We start from the raw sequence: 27225 nt of genomic DNA on the forward strand, positions 1-27225 counted from the left end.
TCTGTCATGTATGTTAATCTTCCGCCGCCGCGGTTCCTCCATGTTTCCTTTTGTTTCCTCTCCTTATTCTGACCTCGTGATACAATTTATATATATATATATTTTTTTTGTGATATTTGGCTTTCTACCCCACCTGACTATATATATATATATATATATATATATTTATATATTTGTATATATATTTTTTGTTGTGATATTTGGCTTTCTACCCCACCTGACAAAATTCCTGAAACGAAGAGTTTGTGGTATCATTGCTATTATTTTTTATTTTCTCAAAGCTGTTTTTACTTTATTATTATTATTATTACAAATCTAATAGGGAAATTTTTAAGAGGAAGTTGGTGAAAAATCTCCGATCAAAACAATTTTTTGGGTTTATTCTCTACCTACAAAATTGTGGTACTATGTCATACAAAATGTGGTACACTTCATGTGGAAATGTGGTATACTTCATGTGGAAATGTGGTACTAAAAAAGTACCCAGAGATTGAACACAAAAAAAATCGATGGCTGAGAACTGAAGGTCAATTTCTCGAATTTTTAATCGATTATCGTACTTAATTCAACAAAATAATAATAAAACTTTGTCCTGTTTTATATGATATTGGTCTTTTATATAGTCGAATTTCATTTTTAATTAGTTATCTTTGTACTTTTAGTAATTTTAGTAATTTTTCTCACAACATCAACGCAACGTTAATGTGGTGCTGAGTCAGCCACTCATATTGAAAAAAGATTAAAATTATCAAAAATTGAAAAACCGATCTAATCGGGAGGAAAATAGATATAAAATCGAAAAATTCAATGTTCTCTAAAATTAAATTAATTAACCTTAAACAGCGATGAAACAATATTTCAAGATTCACATCCCTTTAGAATGCCCAAATCGAAACTCGTTTTTGGATTCCCATGCGGTTTTCGCACCTCCATAATAATAATAACAATAATAATAATTGTTAAAATATATGTGTGTGCCAATCCATGTGTGGTGCAGACCTCATCGTCCTCTTTTCCTGGGGATAAAACTTTTCCTCTGCACGAGTCTTGTGCGTTAAATCCCCGGCATGCGATCTTCCATAGTAATATTTAGTGGTATTCAAAAAAAGCTGACTAATTACTGTTACCAAACCAACATCCATAGTAATATTTAGTGGTATTCAAAAAAGATTTTGATAAATCAATAGAAATTCATTATTTAAAAAAAAAATCATTAAAAGTATGTAAAAACATAGAATCAATAAACCCCTTTAGTTAATAATTTTTCCTAACAAAAAGCGCAAAAAAGTATTAAATTTTGATCGATATCTAATTTTATTGATGCTGATGCTATCACATACTATATTTTCATATCACTAAAATTAATGTAGTCGATATTAAATGTATGGTTAAAAATGTTCGATGAACTCAAACGTTACGTTAATAGATAATCCACGTCATCGTTCCGTTTCAAACGGTGGGCGCAACTCGTATGGGTGCCACATCAACTACAGTGAAAGGTGGGGTGTATCCATCAACGCCAGCACATGAAAACGGAGTAAAGAGTCAGCAATGTCCAATTTTTGATGATTTCATTAATATTCGACGCCGAGTGTCAATAATACTGCCGACGTGCTCCTTCCATACCACTGTATTTTCCCACTTGTTATATCTTATTGACACCCAATTATACAAATTTTGTTTCATTTCCCTATCTTTTCTGTGTGTCCCCAGACGTCTCTGTCAAGCTCTAGAATACTTCAGATAAGTAATCAGCCATGGGCAGAGAAGGTATGCAAGTTTAATTTCCACCCACAAGGCTTGTTTTTCTTGAATTTAGTATTGATTGATTTTGGAATTATGTTAATGGATTATACAGGTGACCACTATGGTACTCGAGGTTGATCTCCAGTGTTCTTCCTGCTACAAGAAGATCAAGAAAATCCTCTGCAAATTTCCCCGTAAGTAGTATTGTCCACCTTAGTTTTAACGTAAAACATAATGGTAAGATCTGATAAAAGATGCTGCTAATCCGATTGGAGAAGATTTTTAGCTGAGTTTTTCAACGGAATTATTAGGCTCATCAAAATTCTGGATTAGTTGTGCTGCCATTGTTTTCGATGAGCCTGCCAATCCATTTTTTAATGCTCATTATAAGTGTATGGTTAGATGAGAAAAAAATGTAAAATTTGTTTATAAATTGTCTTAAGATCAAAGGCAAATTGATTGAATCTCACAGACTCACAGTCAGATCAAGCGTTGATCTATCAGTGGTTGTTGATACTGGCTAAGTTTCTTGAAATATCTGAGTTTTTTTCGTGACTTGTGGAATTCGGACAAGAGAAATTCGGAACCAGGTGTACGATGAAAAGAGGAACACAGTTACGGTAACTGTGGTGTGCTGCAGCCCGGAGAAATGCCGGGACAAGTTATTTTCCAAAGGCGGTAAGGTTATCAAAAGCATTGAGATCAAAGAGCCCGCAAAGCCCAAGGAGCCCGAGAAGAAGAAAGAAACCGAGAAACCAAAGGAGCCGGAAAAGCCCAAAGTAATTGTGGTTGAGAAGCCGAAGGAGCCCGAGAAGCCTAAAGTGGTTGTGGTGGAGCCCGAGAAGCCCAAGCCCGATGGTGGCAAGCCTCAGGATAAGCCCAAAGAAGCTCCGAAAGCAAAGGGACCTGAACCGGATGCAAAGCCACCTCCTCCTGAACCGGCGAAGTTACAAGCCGCGAATCCGGTAAACGGAACTCCGCCGGTTATTCCGGCAATGGCTTGCTATGGGCCGAGCTACGACGGGTTTGGTGGCGGATTGCCGTGGTACAATGGGTATGGAATTCCACCGCCGCCGCAACCGAGGTTCGATGGTTATTATGGATACGAATATGGGTACCCGTATGGTAGGAGCAGCAATTTCAACAGGTGTGACGCATATTTTAGTGAAGAGAACCCGTCAGCTTGCTCAATTATGTGATGGTATCAAATATCGATCATAAATTTTACGTATTATTATTCAACACAAAATACCATCAGCTGCAAAGATATACATATATATATACATCAATATTATGCTCTTTTGGTTGTAAAAAATACACAGAAAATACTGTGATTAAAGCAATAGCTACACTGAGGGTGGATGGTTGATAAATGGTTGTTGTCTCGATGTTTGAATATTTAATAAAAGTTGTCATTAATGATTGATTGATGACTTTTGTATTATTTTTCTTTGTCGTTTTTCTATGATTTCTCGATCATTTCATTCCATAAAAAATATATAGTCCAAATCTGACGCTTTTCTTTGTTCCAAGTCATTTCCCATTTTAAAATACTACATACTATGTTCATGTGGTTTTCTCCGGTTACAACGAGAAGCTGAGTTGAAATATTTTAATGGCAGATCATTTCGACTTCAATCCACATATTTCTTAGAGGAAGATTCAGTAACGACTCAAACCTGTCCACTAACATGTGGTTTAAACTGCAAAGACAGGCAACCAACTAAGTCGTGGGCCTTCAATTGAAAATTGATAAAGATATGATTAAAAGTTAGTTGGGAAAGCATGTTATTCTAAGCGATTTGACTTCAAAATTTCATGAAAAATTCACATGATGCCCTATGGAGACAAGTTACAGATCATTTCATAACCATGTTGACTTAAAAAACATTAAACAATAAACTACAACGTTAGAGCTAGTCAACTTCAAAAGCTCCAAAACCCACAAAACGTGGTAACAAGGTGGCCTACACGTCCACGGGTACCAAAACCCCCGAAATCATGCACCCTCTATATCTATCTATTTCGGCCGTTTCAACTTTAATTCATTCAGCATGGGGAATTGCATAAGCGCAGGATCCACACTATCCCGCAAGAAGCTCCACCCCTCCCCTGAAACGCCCTGCAGCGGCAACTTTCCCTTGCCCCAAGAGATTCAGAAACTAATCCCGCAGCTGATGCAGCTCAGTGGCCTGGAAATGAAACAGGGCTCGACTGAGGATCACAGTGGAAAGCGAGTAAAGATAGTGGTGACGAAAGAGCAATTAGAGTTGCTGATGAGAAACGCCCCGGCGCTTCGGTCTTTATTGAGGAAGCTCAAGAAATGGAGACCATGTTTAGATACAATTCCAGAAATACTATAGCTGATCAGTTTCTGATCCAAGAAATTAAATGTGCGTCGGCGTCGGTTTTATTTGCCGATTTGATCTCTCTAGCTATTCTTCGACTATGGCGGCCTTGCAGCTTGCAACCCAAATTTTCCAAGGGATATATGACGGGAAATTGAGAGGTGTTTGTGGTCGCCTATGTAAACATTTATCGTTGGACTCACTTTTGAGACCAATGCTATTTGGAAGTCTAAATATACATCTTACAAATTATTACTTATTAAATTTGTTTTTTATTTTATTTGAAAATCATCTAATTTCCTCCAATATTAATTGGGTCCGCCTGATTTATGACAAGAATTTTATATTATTTGAAGATAGAGAATTGATATATTAGGATCCAACTGAGGGATGAAGAAATTAAGAAATTATATATCTAAAATTCAACAACGTTAACATTGTCGTTTTTCAATGTAGAGTAAATGTCGACTGTCCGAAAAAGTTCATCTACGTTTTTGCAACTGATAATTATTAAGGTCCTATCTCACATTATACTAGATCATAAGAACAATAAAACGAATTATTATTCTTGAAGATTGGATTAATTAATTGGATTATACTAAAAGTACATCTTATATTTATATCAATATATATATAGTGATATTTTATATTTAATATATCAATTTTGACAAATCAAATTTTTGTGTTGATTTTTTTTGTGACGTAAGATTTGAATTACAAATATTGATGTACATGTAGTATTATTTTAATTAATTTGTTGAAGCAAGCATGGTGCAAAGTAATTATCTATTGGAAGATTGATCTCTTGGCATTAGAGGCAAAACAAGACAAGAATAACTGGTTCAGTGAACAAAGGCATATGTACCATTAGGTTATGTACATTTTAGGTCCAAGAATCTTTGCAAATTCCCATTCTCTCTTCAAAAAGCCCTCCCAGATTTTCTTGCAATGCGTCATGCAAAAATACCCTCAAGAAACCATGGAAATTTACGGTGTGTTCATGCAATACATATACTTCTTGGCCGCGGCAACGGCGGTATTATTGAGCACGGCGAGTTTCATGATTTTGGTACCTCAGATTACTACCATTCTTAACTATTTTTGGCCTCTTTTTGTCTCCACGACTGTGGTCTTGGTGGCGATTATTGTCATTGGTCAAATATCACCAATCCCTCCAGCGTTTTCGGGTGGTAAAGAAGGTGAAGCGCTCTTGGATTATGTTGCAGGGCAGCCAGAAAGACTCGAGGATTACCATTGAAGACACACACACACACACACACACACTAGGAGTTGGGAGAAATTATTCAAATTAATCATGTCTTATCATTACATTCGATGTTGCATGCATTTGATTTCATTTATGAACTGTCACATTATTAAAATCGATGAAAGTAATTAATTTATCATTGATCCAATTAAATTTTTTTTCTTTATACAATCTAGAGTATTAGTATTCAATTTTTTTTTGAAGTATTTAAACCTAATTTTGAATTAGATCGGATATATATATATATATATATATATATATATATATATATATGTATATATAACTTCGGACCCAAACGGCGAATATTATATATATATAAAATAATTTTAGGCCTGATAATTTTCTCGGCTGCCTATGCTTTTCATCTCCGCCGGCTCCTTCAGCATATGTATTACGGCTTTTCTCATTCAGACAATAAGTGCTAATTAATTAATATGAGATAAACGATGATATCATATTTAAAAACTAAAATTAAAATAATTAAATATAATAATTTTTTTATAAAATCACCAAGAGGAAAAATAAAAAAAATTGAAAATATAATATAAGTAAATATGTATCATAAAAAATGAAAATGCATTTCGATCCGTCTATTTTATGTTATCAAATTTCTATCTTAATCATGTACCTTTTGATTTTTTACAATTTTAATAATTTTTCATCAAAAATGATTAATTTTTTTTTTAAAAATAACATACTAAGAATATAAAAACACGATTGTAAGATATATATCTAATTGTGCGAAGATATTATCCACAGAACCTATAACATTATTTTATCTTGTATAATACGTAGGTCATAAATATAACAATCTAGTCTGTCTGGACAAGCAGGTAGCCAAAAAGTATAAACATAAATTATAAAACCCTACATTAGCTATCACAATTAATACGAATTTGGTAGCAATTCAGAGCCTCCCAGTTTTCTATATATGCTCATTCTTTTATTATAAATTGGTCATTATCACCACCAGAAACGAGGAATTCTAACGAAAATCGTTCTGTTTTTAGTATCTGGGAAAAATAGTTTGTTGACTTCGGTACACAAATAATATCGTTATATGTTAGAGGAAAGAATTTCGAAGATGAAATGTTTGGTCGCTCTTTCCACTTTTGTGTTCTCAGGTACCTATACATACATACATCCCTCTTTAATTATTCACCAAGGATATGTCACGAATAATTAATTTTTTGCCCACCACTTTTGTTTTTTTTATCTGATATAATATTGGTTCACACACACACACACACACACATTTATATATATCTGATATAATATTGGTTCATACATATATATATGCATGTTTAAAAATTTGATTGGAGACAATATTAATAGTATGCGATTATATATTTTGGTTTAACTTGACGTTTAGCTCAAATATCAAATAAGATTATAGTTATAAATCATTATATATGTTATTTAAATATATTTTATATTATACATCATTTATCACCTCGTCCTACCGACTAAACAATGACTTTAAGTGCTTATATTGTTCTCTTGCTGTTTTTTATAGAAGAAAACTTATGAAACGCATAATACTGAGATGTGTACTTGGCAGAATTGTTGTCCAGCGTTAATATATTATTCTTGTTGCAGTTGTGGGTATTAATGGTGCATTGGAAGCCGCTAAGAATGAAGATTGCATTCAAGAATTAGTCCTGCCAAGCGGAATTCACGCAGTCAATTACACTGGTAATGTGCAAAAAGAAAAAGGAACCCTAGCTATATCTTTATTTTTTGGGAAGAAAATTTGTATCAACTACATATAGAAATCAATTTTTGTTCATTGAATTAAACTTTTGCACATTTAACCTTTCATTTACAATATCTTCTTGAATCATATTTACTGGAAGGCGATGAATCCGGTACCATAAGTCGGGTCGGTGCTGGGGCGCTGTCTTGTTCGATATACGACATCCTCGTCGACCAGGGCGCGACGGAGCTGCTTCCCAATGGTATACCCACGCACACGGTGGAAGTTCAGAATGTCAGCATCTCCAACATCCACCTCAGCTGCGGGTGGTTATCAGCTCTGCCAGGCTGGTGGATCCGAGGATATTCCGGCGGGTTGGATACGATGATTGCCTTGTCAACGACGGAGAGCCCCTCAGCCCCGGAGAAGCTCTTTCTTTCCAGTATGCCAATACTTTCATCAGTTCATGTATCCTCTTTATGTATCATCCGTAGCTTGTTAACTATATATGCACGTGTTTTTTAATTATATTATATATATCTATATAATCATATATATTAGTTTGTTTCGCTCAATAATTATATGAAATATAATTTCAAAAACGAGGCACATATATTCTTCACACATCAACATATCATGAGGATAACTGTTTGATATGAATATTAATCACCTACTGATTTTTATGACGCGAGCACCCGCCGTCACTATTTTTCCGTACACATTGAGTAAACTTTTGGGCTAACACAGAAACCTACAAATCATGTTCACCGAGTAAACCGCACCAAACTTGACTCGAAAAAGTGTTGGCTGGAAGAATCGAACTCTGATCAAATTTTTATATACTCCAAGAACTCAAACACGTTGTCGAAAATATTTTACACAGTACTTTTATATACATTATTGATGGTTTCTATTGGGTACCTTAATCTCGTGATGGATTAAAACTATATACTAAATGGAATCATTCCAAAATTTATCGCAACAACTTAATAATATTAGGGATGTTACCGAAGCTAAGACGATTAAACGAGTTCCTAGATTATGGGATAATTGAACCATACTAATCTCTTTTTTTTATTATCTATCGAACAACTTTATACAGATCTAAACACATTATTGACCAGAGATTAATATGGTTTCGAATTCGTTTTGATTTGATATATTGATGTGATATTCATTTCCATGTGGTATCAATCAACAGAGTTAACCGGATTAAATCCGACCGTTTCCAGATTGGTCCATCCGTTGATTGTTGAGCATCCATCCCTAATTAATACAAAAAAATTGAATTTATATACATTTCGTATGCCATGCCTAGTGTCTATGAATCTAGTCATTCGTGTGCTGCGGCTAAGCTGTCGTAGCTTCGAATAATTCACTACTCACATTAATGACATTTATCCATTTAATTGGTACCTGCGATCGATTCAATTAACTACATAATAAAATATATTCATGTTTCAATTTCATATATCGTAATCAAAACTGCGTATATTTTTAGAAATGATGGAGGAATATTTTTAAAAATAAAATAAATATTTATAAATATTAATATATGACAAATGTATCCACCATGAAGATCAGGCGGGGGGACTCTGCCTAAGCTCGCCAAAATCCACACCGCTTTTCACTTGTTTCTTTCTCTCTCGGGTCTTTTTTTATCATTCACCGCATTTGTTTGTCACGTAATATACCCACTATACGCAATCTTAGCCGCCAAAATCAAAACCAGTGAATTTTCTACAACGCTGCTCAGGTTTGTTACTTTCTCGGAGCGGAATAGAATTCCAAGTTTCCAACTTTTTTGTTTCTCTCTGGCTTCTATTGGATTTTTTTTTCTGTTTTTGGTCTCTGAAAGTAGTTGTTGCTCTGCGCTTGCTGAATTAATCCTTTTTACTTTGTGGGAAGATATTTTTTAAAATAGTGCAGGAGATTGAAGGGCGCTTGTACTTTTTTGTCTGCTGATGTAATAAGCTTTATCTCATTGTTCTTTTCGTTTCCTCGTTGTTGGTTTGTTTTCAGTCGTAGTACAACCTTCGGGATTCGTAGAAATTTACGGCCGTGGGAAATTTAAAAGATTTTACCGAAAACGCAAGATAGACTGCTTAGGAAAGTCGATGGAATGCGTCTAGGATGTGGTAGGATGGGATCATTGCCCTTGATTTTTTTTTTCTAGCATCTTTGTTTAAATATTTTCACACGGGCAGGTTAATTGTTGCTCCTGTCGTCCTGTTGGTAACATGATGTGTACTTTGTTCTGTTTCTGGATAGTCATAGCTCGAACTTGCATTTTCATGAACTGGTCACTGGACATTCAGCGTTTGTTATGACACTTAGCATTTCAACATTTTATGTTTGAACAGCATGATCAATTGTCAAGCTTTCAAGTCATGGGAAGAACGTGTTATTTCATCGGAAAAGGGCAATCGTGTTGTTCACTATTACTTGAAGGGTTCTGCTGGAAATTCTGTCCTAGCTGTAGTGGGGACTGAGAGGAGTATAAGACACATGGTCTATGTTGTTTCGGAGGACTTTATATATATTTACGGGTCCACAACCAGAATCCATTGTGAAACAAAGTGGCGGGCAAGGCGAGAGGTTGTTGAGTGGCTCACATCAGTTGTCTCAAGAAGTGCCCCAGTCCTAGAGAACAATGGTATGCAATTGTCTAGTTTTATTGTTGAAATATAATCTTCAGTCCGACATGGATAACAAATTTTTTTTCTGTACTCTGTAGTATACCAATATTCCCATGAACTCTTATTGGGTTATTGCCTTCATCAGCGGAGAAATTGTTGTCTAAAAGGCGTCACATGGATAACCGGGTCTAAAACTAAATGAAATTGAAGCTGAATACTCCAAGACAGATGCCTAATTTAGGATATTGTAAGATGTGCATAGAAAAGGAAACAAAATGTATAGGCTATCTACTAATGCACCGGACATTCATGCACTTGCACATAGTTTGCACAAGATAATGTGAACTACACTTGAAGATTTTTTTACAGGTAACCTCTGATGTCAATCTCTTCCTGGATATGGTTGGCCAAGCAATGTGGGTCTGGGGAAAGGATTCAATTTGGGGTTTCAGGGTTTCTCGTACTATTATTTTTCTTCATAAATTTTAAATGAAATGTGGTTGTGAGTATAACACATGATCATTCTCTCCCAGCTTGTGCCTAATATTTCTTTACCTGGTTTATTCTATTTATCCACTATTGCTTGATTTTTCTCTAGAGTTGTATTACACGTAATAATTATTTGGTTATTATCTTGGTTGATCAAACTTCTATTGGCACAGCACCATCTCAAGAACATCTTAAATCCCTGATGATTCGTTTCTCTGATCAGAAAATCCTGGATGAGGTATCTATTATTATTTTATTTTGATTTATATGTTTTCATATATTCTTTCATGCTAGAGGTTTAACCATTGGATTACTCATAAAGATCTTGATTTCAAATGCAGAACTACGGAAACTTGGTGACCCCAAATTCAAACATCATATGGTCAGGTGATGCCTGGATATGTAGTGAGCAGCTGAAGCACTATCCGGCTTTTTCCAGGAGTGGAACTGAGATAGCAGTAAGTCCCGAAACGCTAGCATCCTCTCTTACAACGAACAAATTTTGTTACTCTTATCTCAATCCTGGTTTTGTCCTTCAGGTTTATTCCTTTGTATGGATCGTAAATGAAGAGGAAAATGACTACCTGGGTTACTTGGAAGATTTGTACGAGGATCAGCAGGGGGAGAAATTGGTTAAAGTGCGTCGGTTTCACTTTAGTGAGGAAATTGAAAGTCTGATTCCTTTGTTACACCCACATCCCAGAGAAATTTTTATCACTCCTTACAAGCACCAGGTTGGTGTAAAGCACATTGATGGTCTGGCTGCAATTTTGACACCTAGTCATTTCGAGAAATGTTTGGCTCTTTTTCCTCCAAGCTTGTCGCTAGGATGTTTCGTGTGCTGCAGAGAATTCAGAAATGCCAAAGTTAATCCCTTTGTGTTTAGCAAATTAATAGTCTACTGTGAGCAACCAATATTACGAACACTGTCATCTCATGTCTCAGAGGAAAGAAACAACGAATTAAAATCAATTGAAATAGAATGCCAAAAGCGTGGCTCCAAGAGAGTTATGAGTTGCAGAATGGATTCGACGCTTGGAAATAGTCATGCTATTCTTAGTACTTCAGTGTCGGATAGTCTGATGGAAAAATATGTGCCAGCGTGTCAGAGATTGAAAATCCAACTTGATGGGCCTGTTGATAATCGGCTCGTTGTGTCTCAGCCAAGGGATCAAATGCTGTACAAATTCAATGAAAATGTCGAGGTTCTTTGCCAAGATAGTGGCATGCGGGGATGCTGGTTCAGGTGTATGATCTTGTATTCATCGAAAAAATTGCTAAAGGTTCAATACTTTGATGTTTTTAATGCCGATGGACCTGGGAAAGTGGAGGTATACATACATACGAGTTACTTTTTTTGGATATCAAAGTCCAATCAAAGCTATGTTAGAAGTTCTAAATTGTTGATCTTGATTTTCAGCAGCCAATGTACGCCTATTTATCTACTTGTATGATGTGTATAGGAATGGGTTTCGGCAACCAGGGTGGCTGGTCCTGATATCTTGGGCGTGAGATCTGCACGCCGACTGGCAATCAGGCCCTGGCGGCATGAGGAATCTTCGGGACATGCATTTGAGGTTGGAGCCGCAGTCGATGCATGGTGGTGTGATGGTTGGTGGGAAGGTGTTGTAATCGGGAACGACACATCTGCAGAAAGCAATCTTCAAGTTTACTTCCCTGGTATGAAAGAAAAGTCAGGAAAGTCTCGAGTCTCCTACTCTCCTTACATTACCTAATAATCAAAGGCTTTATCCCTGATCAGGATAACAATCACCACACTTGATTCTTTTTTACATCATCAACTTGTTCTTATACATTGGTTCGAATCTTGTTGATTTGGTATTGTTTTGCTCGTTAAAGAAATCTTTCCTTTTCTCATTTTGGTTCCGGTGAACTGATGCCTCATTGGCAGAATTTGACCTGCTTATCATTTCTTGGCAGGTGAAAATAGATTTTTGACCATAAAGAGGAAAAACATTAGAGTTTCGCTAGATTGGATGGATGATAAATGGGTAAATACTCCAGCAAAGCCCGATATACTCTTATTCCTGACTTCGATTTTCAGTTCCGTGCCACAGCTTCCCCCACACACAACTTTGAGCGAGGATAATACCTCTGACCTTACATATGAAGAAGTTTGTACTCCTCAACGTGAAGGATCAGAAGACGACGAACACAAATCATAGTTACTAGGTTTGCATTAGTTAATCAGCATAAGACCTTTCCAAAAAAAAAATATTAATACACCGCTCAACTTCATTTTAAGAAATGACTAAAAAAACACGAACGCCAGGTTCACAGAAGTTCTGGTCGCATATATAGCACTATGAAGGAGCCCGGCTCTACTCTGATTTGGCTACAAGCATAAAACTGTGAAGTGGTAGTTGTGAGCTACTACTTGGGGGTAATTTTGGCTCTGTAAGCAAGTTCTGGGCTGTACATGGTTGTTTTGGCTTTCCTTTTTGTGCCAACTTTAGTTGTATATACAGAAATAGGCAAAATACAGACTGACCTTGAATTTTTGGATGCTGTTTGTGAAGGTAGTGCCTTAAACATGCACCTTATGTTCCTTGATCATGTGTGCATAGTCATATGTTCAGTTTCACGTTTACTCTTACAACCTACAGGCAATGGCCCATCAACAAATATTTTATTCGCTTGCCGGAAATTGCATCCAACTCTCATGTGAAAATTCACGCCGTGCGTCTGATGATAAGCGTTTACGGTTTAACCTCTCGAGTTTTTGCGTCTGATTTTTATAGTTTAGCACCAGACTTATCAATAGCATAAAATGTGTAATAAATATTATCAGACGCAATTACAGTATGAAAATTTACAAGTACATATTTTATGGTATATGAATTTCTGTTTTAACAACAGGGGTGGTTAAAATACCTATTAATATTTAACGGGATTTTAAGCAACTTCGTTTTCTTAAGGGAGCTGGTGCAATTTCCCATTCATGTGGCGGGGAATTATAAATCTAGTCGGTTATTAATTATTTTTAAGGTTATGCTCGTTTAAAGATTAAGTTCCAAACATCTTAGATCTGTTTAAAAGATTTTTACAGTGGGTTGTATCATTATAATTTCATTGATTGTCTAATTATGTTTCGCTATATAAATACTCACCATAACCTATAACCTATGTTACCCTTGGCAAAAACTTGTGTGACGGTCTCACGGGTCGTAGTTGTGAGACGGATCTCTTATTTGGGTCATCCATGAAAAAGTATAATTTTTTATGCTAAGAGTATTACTTTTTATTGTGAATATGGGTAGGGTTGACCCGTCTCACAGATTAAGATCCGTGACACGGTCTCACATTAGACCTACTCGTTACCCTTATATATTGAAATACAAGGAAGAGTGCTTTGTTAAAAAAAACCACATAGTAGTTGCAGCAAGACCTTCTGTATGTATCGGTTGGAAATCAGTTATAGAACTAAAATAAAAGTATTTTTATATCATAAATAAAATAATAGAATCGGAAAATTTTAAAACAACAATGCAAGTATTTACCATGTATCCCGTACTCCATATTATGCATCGGGTATAAAAAAAGAAGGAAAAAAGAGACCCTCAAACAGAGATGACAATTTTCCCCACGAGTTTGAGGCTCCGTAAGAAAACTCGAAACGGAGATCATCCTCGATTTTTTCAGGTTTGAAGTGGATATGAGATTATTATCTGCATCGACCGAACCCGTCCCGAAAATAATATTAACAGTAAAATAATAATAATATTATTATTATTAAGTTATCATTATAAAATTAATAATAATAGATAATAATAAGTATTTCCAACTCGAACTCGTTTTGACTATTAATATTTTTGAAATAGAGATTAGAGATGTGGTTTCCATTTCGGGGATTTCAAGGTTCTGATCCCGAACCCGAAAAAGCCCCGGTTGTCATCCCACCCAAATCTTAAAGTCGTGTTTCAATGATGAATCGACTCCACAGTGCCAAATTTAAAACTTTAATTAAAGCGGGAAACCTTTTTTGAATTTTCCAGACCAATTAGTTGTCTGACTCTGACAGGAATAAAATTCAAACCTCGGTACTATACCAATCTACAAACGCTCTGCTTCCCCTTACGCCACGCCGTAATCAATTCCCGACAGGATAAACCTGAGAATTTCACGGAAATGGCTTCAATCAATCCTGCAACTCGGTACTCGAATAGCTTAAACAACTCCACAAAATCCGACCTTTCGTCATCATCCGAATTCCCTTCAACTCGTGAAACCTCACGCGCCATCACCAAGAAAAACAGTGGCGGTGGGGCGGCCCAGTTTAACATCAGCTCCATGGTTAAAAAATTGGTGGAGAGCAAGAAGGCCAAGAATTTCAGCAGTGACCCCAAGTTTGTTGTGGCTGCGGATTTTTGGCCGATGATTTGAAGAGGAACGCGAAAAAGGATCATGGATTGAGTGGGCTACACAGGAAGTTGTTTAAGGGATCATCTTCTGCTGGGACGCAAAGGAAAGAGGAGAGTTCGAGAAAGGCGTTGACTGAGATGAAGGAGAATACAAGGACATTGGCGATGGTGCTGAGAAGCGAGAGGGAGCTTTTGAGCTTGAATAAAGAACAGGAACAGCAAATTCAAGAGATTAAGTTGTTGTTTGAAGAGAAAAACCTAGAGGTAAATTTCAGCATGTAATTTCTTTTGGGATATTTGAGATCTCTGTTCGTTATTTTGCATGTTCTATGATTAATAATTAAACAACAGGAAATGAGGAAATCGAGTGTCAACTTAAGACACGAGACGCACCTCCCGTTACTTTTAGATTTTTTGATAAAAAGGTTAACATGCGAAAGAAAATGCTTTCTCGATTACCTGAAATTACCTATTTCTCATGGCCTTCGGTTTCGTACCTTTTCATGCATTGAAACCACACCATTTATGCTTGATCTACTGGTCTGCATTCTTCACCCTTTGCAGAAGTTAGTGACTTACTCTTCATTCTATAATTCCCGGGCTTTTGTGAGCGCGAGATATTGATATTCCATTTTGGATTAATCCCCCCTCATAAAAATAGATATGTCCATTTTGTTTCTAGGACTCACTTTTATCTGTAGGTGATTTCTATCTTGGATTAATTCGATCTGATAACGTGATCCTTTTTTACTTGAGATGGAATTTGTATTTGGCTGTTCATTGTTTTGATACCCTTTCCTAGTATGTCTTTTGTACATCTCATTCATTCACTCATTCATTCATTTTGTTTGGGGCTTTTAGACTAATTACCCCAAGTCTCAGAGTGATTGCTGCTTCAACAATATTTTGTGATGGAAAACACAAGGAACAGGTTTTTCAAAAAAAAAAAAATGCATTCTGTGGATGAGTTTCTTAGTTCTACTTGATGCGATTAGAGCAAGTTCTGAACTCCTGAACACATTTGGAATTTGTAGCATTTTTATTGAGTGAAGGTCCTAAAACAAAATAAATACCATTTTTTCGAATCACGATCTTTTTCAATTTTCTAGAGTATACTCGTTATGGGATTGAGCTGTTTTATCTTTCAAGCTTATTAAAAGTGTAATTTCTAGGTTGAAAAGCTGAAAGATTTATGCTTGAAGCAAAGGGAAGATATAAAGTCTCTGAAGAATGCCATTCTTTTCCCCGATGTCATAAATTCTCAGCTTCAGGACCTTTTGGAGAAACAGGGTACTGAACTTAACCAGGCAAAACAACTCATTCCAAGTCTTCAGAGGCAGATTACTTCACTAACTGGACAGCTGCAATATTTTGCTGCGGATCTTGCCGAGGTAGCATTTGTATTCTTGTTCTAACGTATATCAAAGACAAAAATATAAATTTCTTGATCATAATTTTGTCATTGACTTTCGAGAATGGATTCAGTAGTTTCAGATGACTGATGCTTATATAGTGGCTTCTAAATGTCTCATAGTGTAACCTACTAGTGCTAAAAGTCTTCGAGAGTTAATTTCCTAAACTTCATTCTTTTGTCATGTTTGATGTTAGCTTAACTTTGTTTTAGAAACAGATAAATTTTGTTTCTATTTTGTGCATAATGCTTCACTTTTTATTTTCTTCTGGTCACAGGTGAAGGCGAACAAATATTCTTTACAAGGATTAAGTGATGATCATTTCAATTCTCCCAGGACTCTGTCATATGATCAAGAAGAGACTGCTAATTATCTGGTAAAACCATTATTTAACTATTGAATCCAAATTATAAAGAAATGATTGCTATGCAAAAACACCCTAAATCATAGAAAATATGAATCTTACCATTGCTTTCTTGATTATATTATTGTTAATGCAAGGTGAAGTTTTTCTCTTATTTCTTGAATATATTAACCTAAGACCTGGCGGCTGGCAAAGAGATTACCGCAGTTCATATTTTTTATAATAAAAATTTGACAAGTTATCCCCCATTGACCAGTTCGATCAAGAATTCAGTTCTGGGGATTATACAACCCCGCAGAGTCTGGATGACATGTTTTTGAAGGATTTAAATCCCTGCCTGACTCCTTGTTATTCCAAGACAAAGTCCAAGGTATCCAACCAACTTTACCACAAAAGCTTGGCTTCATTATTGTTGGCTTCTGTTTTTTAATGTATAAATTAGAAAATAATTAAATTTCTTGTAGGAATTTGGTATTACTGATTTCCCTGAACGTAGCTTATCTAAACACAAGGTCCAAACTTCTCATCAAATCGGCTTCGTTACTTGTGCAACGAAGCTTTCCAAAAGCTCTGAATGTTGTCAATCATCCAAGGCTGGAAATGGTTTAATCCACACATCTCGAAGGTCTGATGAAAGTAAAATCATTTATGGAAAACAAATGCATCAGAAACTTTTTTGATCAAATTCTGAGGAATTTTGGTGGTGCAATTCAACATGCTCCCCGAATTGCGTCATGTTTCGAATTCCTGGACCTTCTTTACATTGGCAGAACATAAAAACCATTTGTCTGATGAGATATACTGGCAATCATACAGAAGAAAATGGTTCTGTTTGTCATTTTTGCGTGTATAAGACTCTACATATATATAATGAAGTATCATACTTGTGATATTGTGGTATGCCCTTCGAACTTTTACCCGCATGTACTTGGTTTATGCTTCCATTTTTCCTTCTGTTTTTTTGTCAAGTTTGTGTGTTTTGAGTGGTATGTAGAAGATGTTTTTTTATAGGTCTAACCAAGCTCGATCCCGACTCATAGTTGGCGGAATCCACTAGTCTTACATGGTTCCAAAAGATTGCCAAACATGGTGCAAGCTATGCTAAATAGGCTGCAGCAATGAATTAATATCTCATTGATTAGTTTTATCATATATCATATAATTTCATGACAATAACATGATTATTGAAAAAAAAAATATTTAGATTTATAATTAATCAGTTGTGACAACAGCTGGATATCATGGAATATATATTAGCAAATGCATTAGACAACGGATTCCACCAAGAAGAGATGCTTATCTATCTTGCGTTTGATTTTGGATTTAATAATATTTAAATGTAAAAATTATTATGTGCAGATCTCACTTCATTGTATGAAAATAAAGAATAAAAGACAAAAAGTATGCAACTTTAAGTTGTTCCCACAAAAAATAAAAAAATAAAAGAAAAAAAGTCGACCTTTTAACAACATCGCATGTGAAGGAATTCCATTCAAGTCGTTTAAAACAAATATCAGTAAAAAATATGGATTTGGTCATTAACATGACAATAACTCACAGACTCGTTCTAATGGCTCTTTCCCACTTACTAATTGGCTGGAGTTTGTTGACTTTCCTCTCCTCATTATTTTAAACAAAATAATATGATTTCGACTGTTATAATATAGCCAAACTCTATAAATGAATGAGATTTAAAAAAAAAATATCAGTACTTTAGCTTAGAAAAATTGTACTTTTGCCTTGTGAAATTATATTTGAAAATTTATTTTAAAAAAACAAGCCGATACAAGGAACCAAAAATTTTGCAATGGTACCATATTTTAAAAATTAATAGACATTGTTTATATGGAGTGATGAAAATTGTAATCATTATTCTTTGTTGTGTATTGCGTAAATTTTCGAGTTAATACGATTGTTTGTAAATCACGCTAATTAGGTTAATTTCATTGAACTAATCTTGTGCTACAAATTTATGGGACTTTTGGGAGTTCTACATTATCCTTTTTTTTTTTTTTTTTTACATCCAAAGATTTTTTTTTATAAATTTTAGAGATGATCTAGTTTTTTTAATTTTTATTATATAATAACCAGTAAAACTTTCAGGCAAAAACTTATGTAAGACGGTCTCACGAGTCGTATTTGTGAGACGGATATCTTATTTGGATTATCCATGAAAAAATATTTTTTTTTATGCTAAGAGTATTAATTTTTATTGTGAATATAAGTAGAATTGATCGTTTCACAGATTAAAATCCGTGAAACGATCTCACATGAGACCCACTCAAATTTTCAAACACCTAGCATAAAAAACACGTGCGCGCTATTTGTCTAATTTTTAAAAGACACTATTTGTCTATTTTGTTGCTTCTTGGTAGTTGGTAGTTGGAACCCGAAAGGCGCTATGTAAGACGACTTTACGTAACTGCACAATTAATTTGAAACGCGTGTTTTCCACCCCAACAACTTTAAGCTCGTTTTCCATATTCTCACTTCAGCGCAAGGGGATCACTCTGTCTCTCTCTTTGGCGCAGTGTCAGAATCTATGGAAGTTTGGAGAAGTCAAGGTTATTATTATTCACTGTGAGGGATGATCTCTGTGTATGGTTATTGTTTCTTTTAATCTCATTATGCTGAGGTAGGATAGGATGCTTGTGAGGAGATTTTGGGATTTTATTTTTGAAAAATGGTAGTGTGATGATCTGGGAAAGAACAGAAATGATATACCATGCCCTGTCGCTAGGAATTTTTGGTGAACTTTCTCAATTGTTTTGCATTTTTCGCCGTATCTGCAAGAAAAAGTCAATCCAGGACACCATTAGAGGGCAGTCTTCACTTATTCGTGTTTTAAAACCTCAGATCTGGTGGGTATAGTCATTGGCCTTTAATTAGATTTATAGCTCTCACCGAAGTTCCGCAGTTACAGATACTATCACCACTTCAACCTTTTGGCCTTCTGAATGTCAAGAACCTGTTTGCAACTTTTTTTCTACTGATTCTTTTAGGGGTTTTGTTTCTTGGTTTCTGTTAAGCTTGCTTGCTAAGCAAATCATAATGTGTGATGCACAAGCTCTGAAAAACGATTCTCTGCTTAACACTAAAATTTATGGCTTTAATATGTATTGATACCATGTTTTTTAATGCAGATTTACATGCATTCTCACTCGTTAATAGTGGAGGTGGCTAAATGCGATTTTTTTTTTGTCAAAATTTTTTTCTCACTTCCAAAAGCGTTTTTAACTTGTTCAAGTCACTGCTGCAAAATAAAGTTTTGATCTGAAGTTTCTTGGAATGAAAGAGTACCTCTGTACCTGGCACTTCGAGCATCAGCCAATTTCTTTAAAGTCGACAATCGATCTATGGAGCAAGTCAAGCCATCACGAGTTTCTACTTTTCAGGTTTTGAACAATGATTTGATTCATAGAAAATTCCAGGGTACTGATGTTTCTTCTCCGGCTCATACTGAAGAATTCTTCACTTTGGAATCAACGCCAGTGACCGGAGATTCTGTCCAAAATTCCTCTTCAGCTGTAAGCGTATCGTCCAACAGGGGTCCCTTTTCTCCCCATTGTTCTCAATCATATGCTTCTGATCTCCATCACTCGTGTGATTATACTTATGATTCACCATTTACCGGATCCTCTGTGCTTTGCAATGAAGAGAACTTGGCGCATGCTCTGTGGATGTTGAAGAATGATTTGCTAGGACCTGAGTCTGCTGATGGCGATGTCAGTGGCTCCTTAAGTGATATGGTGATGTCCTCCACAAGGTACGGCAAAATCCTGGAAATGGCTGCCCTCATGGACCTGAAGCAATTGCTCGTTGCCTGTGCTGAGACGGTATCAGAAGCTGACTCAAACTCCATGGACGAAAGAAGATTGGCAGTATCAGCTGCAGAAGCTCTCATGGGCATGTTAGAAAGAAGGGTGTCGGTATCGGGTGACCCTTTACAGAGACTAGGTGCATACTTATTGGAAGGTCTCAAGGCAAGATTGTTGTCCTCCGGAAGCATAATTTACAAAAAGTTGAAGTGCAATGAGAAAGCAAGTTCTGAATTGATGTCATACATGCACGTGCTTTATGAAATCTGTCCCTACTACAAGTTTGCCTATGTGTCTGCTAATGCTGTGATTAGGGAAGCAATGGAGAATGAAAGTAGAATTCATGTAATTGATTTTCAGATTGCGCAGGGAAGTCAGTGGGTTTCTTTCATTCAATCTCTCTCTAGCCGGCCTGGGGGACCTCCTTATTTACGCATTACAGGTGTTGATGACTCTCAATCAGCTTTTGCTCGAGGTGGAGGACTTGAGCTAGTCTGTCAGCGGTTAGCAAGTGTAGCTGAAGAATGTAGAGTACCATTTGAGTTCCATGGTGCAGGTATGTCTGGATGTGAGGTCCAGTTTGAGAATCTTCGGGTTCTGCAGGGAGAATCTTTGGCCGTGAACTTTCCTTACATTTTGCATCACATGCCAGATGAAAGTGTTAGCACAACAAATCATCGGGACCGCCTCCTCAGACTAGTTAAGAGCCTTTCACCCAAAATCGTGACCCTTTCTGAACAAGAATCCAACACCAACACTTCCTCGTTCTTCCCACGATTTCTTGAGACTCTAGATTATTACTCAGCAATTTTTGAGTCCATTGATGTTGTACTCCCGCGAGATGACAGACAACGGATTAGTACTGAAGAACATTGTGTGGGGAGGGATATTGTCAACATAATTGCTTGCGAGGGAATTGACAGGATGGAAAGGCACGAGCTTCTTGGTAAGTGGAGATTGAGACTTACTATGGCTGGATTTTCTCCAGTCCCATTGAATTCTTCAGTTAAAAGCACGAGGAGGGAGGTGTTAAGGGATTATAGCACAAATTACAGGATAGCTGAAGCCAATGATGCTTTGTATCTAGGATGGAAGAACAGAGCTTTATACACTTTTTCTGCTTGGAGGTAAAATAACACAGCAAAGAAGTGTTTTGTATATTTTAAAGTGTATTTCCTGTGAATTAAACCCTTTCGTGTTTTCTATTTACTATATATGGAGGACACGCGATTCATGTGTAATATATTGGTATGGAATTTTTTCATACCGATACCGATATCGAAAATTCGGTATACTGCACATTTGGTATATCGAATTTTCGGTATGAAAACCGGTATCGTACCGACACTAAAAATTTTGTTGGTAAAAAAAAAATATTCGGTACCGATATCGATACCGAAAATTTCGGTACGGTATCAAATTTTCGGTATACCGATTTTTTCGATAAGTTCGGTATTTTTTTCGGTACGATATTTCGATATTTGGATAAAAATATCTCTATATATTGTACACCAATAATGGTAATATTAATCTAAGTTAGACTTGACAAATGTAAGGTTTCTTAAAAGATTTCATACACGTTGGCATTGGGATTAATCTACATTTGGCTGACAACATAATTTAACACTATTCCCAGTTCTGTAACGAATAGAGCTCTACAACACATCTTCGATATCCATTTATTCATTCATTTATTGTTTCGATAAATATGAGAAGATTCTCATTATTCAACGAGATTATTTTATGCTTAAACTTTTTAGCTCTCAATTAACATTTTTAAATTGTTTTCTGACTTGAGCGTCGAAGTGTCTACGCTAGACAAACCCTGACGCCTCTAACATTTATTTGTGACACAGATGATAATCCACAAAAATTTCTCTCCACCAGCTACTTGGACTCGTTTACGAGCTAGTTAGAATATCCTTATACGATTACTTGAATTCGTTTACGAACTTGCAAAGTAATTCGAATAATCATAATTATTAGCTACATCAATAAATAAATTTGATGCAATGTATGCATCAAATTTATTATATATTTGTTTGTGGGGATGACACAACTTGCGTGCCAAGGATAGAAACGATAGATAGGAGCATCCTTCTATCTACAGCCATAAATGAATATTAGCCATTTTCTAGTGACTACTGGTGTTTCACCTAACTAGATCTGAAATAAAATTTTGGTCTTCTTCTTTTTTTAAATAATTTTTTAACAAATGCCAACGAAATCGTATTTGAATTAGGTTTCCAACCAACACAAATATTAAATTGAATTCATAGTAAAACATGATTTTATACATCAAGTGATTATTAATTTTGGAGACCCTTTGAAACGGATCATTACCATCCCATTTGGACAATGCACTTCATGTTGCTATTATTTCATATTTTAGGTAAAAATTATTATTATCTTGTATGCTAAGACGTACGTTATTGGCTAGGACAAATGAAAAAAAAGACATCAATTGTTTGACTAAATAAAATAATACATTGAAAAATTAATCAGAATATGAACTTTAGAGTATTTGCTATTATTTATAAAATGATTATATGCTCCCATGATACATAATTTCTTTATAAAATTGAGCTGTAGTGGTTGGAAAATATTGAATTGCTCTCTCAGAATATTAGCTGGGAAAATATAAAAGACAAATAAATAAAATAGATAAAAATTTGAATCCATTAATTTATTTATTCTTCAACAAAAACTCGAAAATCTGAAAAAACATCCTAGTCACAAGTCACGAGTCACAACTCCCAGTCTCCTTGCTACATTTCTTACGCAAGAGGATAGCCAAACAGCACTCCTTCCTTACATTCACGCACAAATATAATAACACCGTTGTCACCTATTTTTAGGATGTGGAGAATCAATCTCCGCAGCCCACAAACTATCTTTATTTTTCCATTTTCTCTTTGACATAACATTACTAAATATATTCTCTTTCGCAATTCCATCAAAGACTGAATTTTGGTGAACGAAGCAAACGAAAAAGAGAAGAAAAGAGAGGGCCTTTAGCCCTCTGCTTCTCTATCTATGCATCCTATCAGATCTTGAATTCAACAAACTTTTCTTCTGGGTATTTGTTTTTTGGAACTATAAGTTCATATTTATCGATGCATTGATCTTTCTCGGTCGTTCATAATCAAAAGTTTGAATCTTGAATGAATTTGCAGGGGTTTTGGATTATGTGTGCTGTTGGTTATCGATCGGTTTGAGATTAGATGGTCTCCTTCTGAATCAAATATACCCATTTGCACTCGGGGAATTGCCGGGTTTCTGTTGTAATTTGTTTTCTTGATGTTTGTTCTTCATATAATCTACATTTTCTGGTTTCGTATTTATTGGACTTGTTTGCTTTGATTACCGATTCTATATTGAGCTAGTTATATGAGATACGGTAGTTGGATTGTAATACGAAATAGGAAGGTTTCTGAATTTACTATACTTCCTCGTAGATCCATTACTTGTTCATAACTTTGTACCGAGTGCTACGGTTTTGACAGTGTGATTCTTTTTGGTGATAGTGATGATATGTATTTAAATGTTTTATGTTGCTTGGGTGCAATTTAATGACTTATGGATTGACTGATCGGAATATTGTATACAGGTTTGTAGGAAATGGAAATGGATTCCGGAAAATTGTTCGTTGGTGGGATCTCTTGGGAAACCACTGAAGAGCGCCTGACAGATTATTTCCAAACTTTTGGTGAGGTGGTGCAAGCTGTGATATTGAAAGATCGGGTTACAGGTCGTTCCCGTGGTTTTGGCTTTATTGTGTTTGCCAGTGCTTCTGTTGCTGAAAGAGTTCTAAAGGGAAGGCATATCATAGATGGCAGAACTGTAAGTGATGCATCTTCATTTGTTAAAGCATTTATGAATTGAATATTGTGCTGCATTTTACGGTATTAGATTCGGTGGACTTTATCAATGGTCCTTAGGCAGCATATAAGTTGTATGGGTTCGTAAGGTTGTCTTTGATCAAATTACACGTGCCAATCTGTATCAACAGTTGGAATGCTTGTGAAGTAGCATTTTCATATTAGTAGATTGGTGACTATGCAAATTCGTCAATTACTATAATATTTCAAATTCGTTAGATTATTTATGAAATTCACGAGTGCGATATACAATTTAATTACCTCTTGGTACAAAAGATGGATTCTTGTTATAGAACACTTGTTGGTGCTCGACTCTTCAGAACGTGCATAACGAAAAGGCTAGGAATCAAGAAGTTGGATAGATACTAGTTCTTTCTACTTTACCAAGTTTGTTTTTCTTATTCCTGAACAGGAATAGAACATACATATAATGAATTTAATCACGAGGAATATGTGCTGTGATATAAAAGGAACTTTGTCTATGCTGTGATATAGTCGAAATTTTGAGTGCATGAATCTTGGTGAAGTTAGTTGTTACTTGTTTGAGAATGAAGCTATAAAAGCCTATGCCTTCAATGGTTGCTTTATTTTCTTTGCTTTCTCTTTGGTTTTTTCAGTTCTTTTGGCAAATAGTGTTTCTTGCTGGTAAGGATTTCATGATCTGGTTCATTAAAGCATGATTTGAAATGTCGCAAGAATTGATGACCGAAATTGATTCCTAATAGCACTGATTCAAGATAATTCCATCAGATTTTGTATGGTGTCATGTAATATCTTGATGAGGAGTGTTATTCACATTTTATTTTAAGTTATATGCACTCTAATCATAAAGTGGAATCATTCTTATTTTCTTCATAGAAGAGGAGTGTGAATAGTGCCAAATGAAGTACAAATAAAATTAGTACATTTTGACACCATGGAGTTTACTTTCTTGTTTTCATTCATCAGGTAGAAGCTAAAAGGGCCGTACCTAGGGATGATCATCAAACTTTTGCAAGAAACAATGGTGGTGCTGTTCAGGGTTCACCTAGTCCTGCCCGTACTAGAAAGATTTTTGTTGGAGGTCTCGCTTCAACCATCACAGAAAGTGAGTTCAAAAGGTACTTTGATCAATTTGGAACAACAACAGACGCCGTGGTGATGTATGATCACAACACCGGTAGACCTCGAGGATTTGGTTTTATTACTTATGATTCAGAGGAAGCAGTGGATAAAGTTTTGGCCAACACCTTTCATGAACTCAATGGAAAAATGGTTGAGGTCAAACGGGCAGTTCCCAAAGAGTTGTCTCCTGGGCCAACACGTAGTCAACCAAGTAGCTATAACTATGGCCTCAATAGGCTGAGCAGTTTCCTTAATGCTCATACACATGGCTACAGTTCAAACTATGCAAGAGGCTATGGCATGGGAATGGATGGTCGATTTAGTTCCGCAACAGTGGGACGGAATGGGTATCCTCCACATAGCCCATTGAAATATGACATAGGACTGAATTTAAACTTGGGGCTCGGTTCGAACTATGGGGCATTTGCAGAGTCTGTTAATGGCAACGGACGTGGAGTGTTCTCTCGTTATAGTGGAAACTCAGACAGATTCAATAACTCCATCATCGGAAATGCTGGAAGTTTTGGGGATATGTGGGACTTCTCTCATGTTTCAACACAAGTTGAAGGAACTGGTTCTTTAATAAGTGGAAATATCGGTTATGGAAGTGCAGAGAGAAATTTTGTTGGCAGAGAGACCGACATTAGAAACAGTGGGGGTTCTACTGGCTCAACATTGTCATATTTTGTCACCAATAATGTTCGTGAGGCAGGGTTGGAGAATATATACGAGGAGGAATCATTTTTTGGAGACCGGGGTGGGCGTTTATTACCCTTTGGGCTCAAGGGTTCGGGCTCATTTAATTATGGGTTCGAGACTACATCTCCAAATGTTACACCTAAGAATTCAATTGGTTATGTCGGGGATTATATTGATGCTAATCGTGCAACTAGATCAAACAGAGGTGGTTGTTCATTTTCCTTCATTTCCTATCTCTGCTATGCCGTTGCACTTTTCTTGCTCGCTCCATTATATTGACCACTATGGAACTATTCTATATTGATTGGAATGAAAACGTTATATTCTATATGAATTGGAAAAACAACAGCTTTATATTTCTCCACCCGCAGAATGTAGCCAAAATGGTAGTTTTGTGGCTCACAGATAGTGTTTTATTTTTAAGCAGGAATTGCAGCCTAGAGAAAACGTCGAATGGATCTCTTTTTTGGTGTGAGATATATACAAGATGAGCAAAGTGGAGGAACAAGAGTTGCACCTATTCCTGGGTGACATACAGGTGTAGCGACTCTGTTTTTCTACATGAAAATTCATCATCCGCTTCCTGCGAAAGATTTTGTGCTGAGATCCAGAACTTGAACATTCGATATAGGTTTTATTTGTTGTGAGTTTTATTTGAAATGTAAAATCGAATTCTGGAATACACTCTACTGGTTAGCTAAGTCTGTAGTCGATGCCAGGTTTCTTGTCTATTATTTCTACGTACTGAACAAAAGGGTTTGATTTTCTTTAATAGTTGAGAGGAGTATTTCGATTTCATTGTTGCATCTTTATGTTATGTATGTGTCTTCAGTATTCTGTTTTTTGCCGAATGCCTTAGATTTTGAGACCAAATCTAATAGCCGAGTGGTGCATAACAGAGACGGAATTCAGTCGAGGTCGTCCTGCTCTTGACAAAAAAACTGCTTAAAATTTTGGGTCCTACCAATACATGAACATATAGGCTAAATCTTCTGCTACACAAATGTGAGTTTACTAGGATATTTAGATTATTTGGACACTCCCCTGGATCCTCAAACAAGTGAGGGCCTACATGAATTCATGTGGGTCAGGGGATCTATGGGCTTCCACCACCCGGATGTGCTGCAATAGTGTGGCATAGAATAGGCATCACTGTATGTCCATTGAGCTCCCCACTTGTCTCTGCATCAACATCCTCATTGTTGGTGACTCTCGGAGAGCGAAAGTTTCCGGTCCAGTTCAATAAACTCAAAGATTCAGACAGTAAAAACACAGCTTCCAACGTTTTGTCCCCCAAATTCCTTGTCAAAAATTAATTGGGTGCTTTTTCAATTATCTAAAAGCACGGTTAATACCCTTTCGAATTCTGCCAAAAGTGTT

The 27225-nt window shown here is 36.1% G+C and overlaps 4 protein-coding genes and 1 pseudogene across 16 annotated transcripts; all 5 read left to right on the forward strand.

Moving 5' to 3' along the window:
- The first annotated feature begins 1594 nt into the window (after positions 1–1594).
- LOC140834753 (uncharacterized) lies at positions 1595–3176 on the forward strand. Its single transcript, XM_073199848.1, has 2 exons — positions 1595–1940; positions 2323–3176. The coding sequence occupies exons 1-2, from the start codon at positions 1868–1870 to the stop codon at positions 2943–2945; spliced, it is 696 nt and encodes a 231-aa protein (XP_073055949.1). The 5' UTR covers positions 1595–1867; the 3' UTR covers positions 2946–3176.
- Positions 3177–8860: 5684 nt separating this feature from the next.
- Positions 8861–12790, forward strand: LOC140834759 (uncharacterized). Of its 2 annotated transcripts, XM_073199870.1 has the most exons (7): positions 8861–9195; positions 9421–9713; positions 10359–10423; positions 10527–10643; positions 10725–11516; positions 11649–11865; positions 12127–12790. In XM_073199870.1, the coding sequence occupies exons 1-7, from the start codon at positions 9191–9193 to the stop codon at positions 12369–12371; spliced, it is 1734 nt and encodes a 577-aa protein (XP_073055971.1). In that variant the 5' UTR covers positions 8861–9190; the 3' UTR covers positions 12372–12790. The 2 variants fall into 2 exon arrangements, with proteins under 2 accessions (XP_073055971.1, XP_073055972.1); XM_073199871.1 differs by lacking the exon at positions 8861–9195 and having other exon boundaries at positions 9576–9713; positions 10066–10423.
- Positions 12791–14219: 1429 nt separating this feature from the next.
- Positions 14220–17260, forward strand: LOC140833568 (uncharacterized; annotated as a pseudogene).
- A 1524-nt stretch (positions 17261–18784) lies between these two features.
- Positions 18785–21352, forward strand: LOC140834754 (scarecrow-like protein 21). 6 transcript variants are annotated; one of them, XM_073199850.1, is made up of 3 exons: positions 18785–18907; positions 19487–19519; positions 19623–21352. In XM_073199850.1, exons 1-3 carry the CDS (start codon positions 18886–18888, stop codon positions 21290–21292), a joined length of 1725 nt encoding a protein of 574 aa, XP_073055951.1. In that variant the 5' UTR covers positions 18785–18885; the 3' UTR covers positions 21293–21352. The 6 variants fall into 6 exon arrangements, with proteins under 6 accessions (XP_073055951.1, XP_073055952.1, XP_073055955.1 ...); XM_073199854.1 differs by having other exon boundaries at positions 18795–18978; XM_073199855.1 differs by having other exon boundaries at positions 18795–18941.
- A 1565-nt stretch (positions 21353–22917) lies between these two features.
- On the forward strand, positions 22918–26641 carry LOC140834755 (heterogeneous nuclear ribonucleoprotein 1-like). Of its 7 annotated transcripts, none has more exons than XM_073199857.1 (5): positions 22918–23240; positions 23338–23463; positions 23772–24004; positions 24991–26050; positions 26273–26641. In XM_073199857.1, exons 3-5 carry the CDS (start codon positions 23783–23785, stop codon positions 26284–26286), a joined length of 1296 nt encoding a protein of 431 aa, XP_073055958.1. In that variant the 5' UTR covers positions 22918–23240; positions 23338–23463; positions 23772–23782; the 3' UTR covers positions 26287–26641. The 7 variants fall into 7 exon arrangements, with proteins under 7 accessions (XP_073055958.1, XP_073055959.1, XP_073055961.1 ...); XM_073199858.1 differs by having other exon boundaries at positions 23780–24004; XM_073199860.1 differs by having other exon boundaries at positions 23338–23442.
- The last annotated feature ends 584 nt before the right edge of the window (positions 26642–27225 follow it).

Source organism: Primulina eburnea, chromosome 6, assembly GCF_022965805.1.
Source record: "Primulina eburnea isolate SZY01 chromosome 6, ASM2296580v1, whole genome shotgun sequence".
Taxonomy (NCBI): domain Eukaryota; kingdom Viridiplantae; phylum Streptophyta; class Magnoliopsida; order Lamiales; family Gesneriaceae; genus Primulina; species Primulina eburnea.

Excerpts from the sequence above, each read along its gene's own strand:
- LOC140834753 (XM_073199848.1), top strand. The coding sequence starts at position 1,868 with ATGGTACTCGAGGTTGATCTCCAGTGTTCTTCCTGCTACAAGAAGATC. Across the intron at positions 1,941-2,322 it reads AATCCTCTGCAAATTTCCCC|AAATTCGGAACCAGGTGTAC; the intron begins GTAAGTAGTATT and ends TTCGGACAAGAG.
- LOC140834759 (XM_073199870.1), top strand. Across the intron at positions 10,424-10,526 it reads ATCAGAAAATCCTGGATGAG|AACTACGGAAACTTGGTGAC; the intron begins GTATCTATTATT and ends TTTCAAATGCAG. Across the intron at positions 11,517-11,648 it reads ATGGACCTGGGAAAGTGGAG|GAATGGGTTTCGGCAACCAG; the intron begins GTATACATACAT and ends TGATGTGTATAG.
- LOC140834754 (XM_073199850.1), top strand. The coding sequence starts at position 18,886 with ATGGAAGTTTGGAGAAGTCAAG. Across the intron at positions 18,908-19,486 it reads GGAAGTTTGGAGAAGTCAAG|ATTTACATGCATTCTCACTC; the intron begins GTTATTATTATT and ends TTTTTAATGCAG. Across the intron at positions 19,520-19,622 it reads CTCACTCGTTAATAGTGGAG|TTTCTTGGAATGAAAGAGTA; the intron begins GTGGCTAAATGC and ends TTTGATCTGAAG.
- LOC140834755 (XM_073199857.1), top strand. The coding sequence starts at position 23,783 with ATGGAAATGGATTCCGGAAAATTGTTCGTTGGTGGGATCTCTTGGGAA. Across the intron at positions 24,005-24,990 it reads ATATCATAGATGGCAGAACT|GTAGAAGCTAAAAGGGCCGT; the intron begins GTAAGTGATGCA and ends TTCATTCATCAG.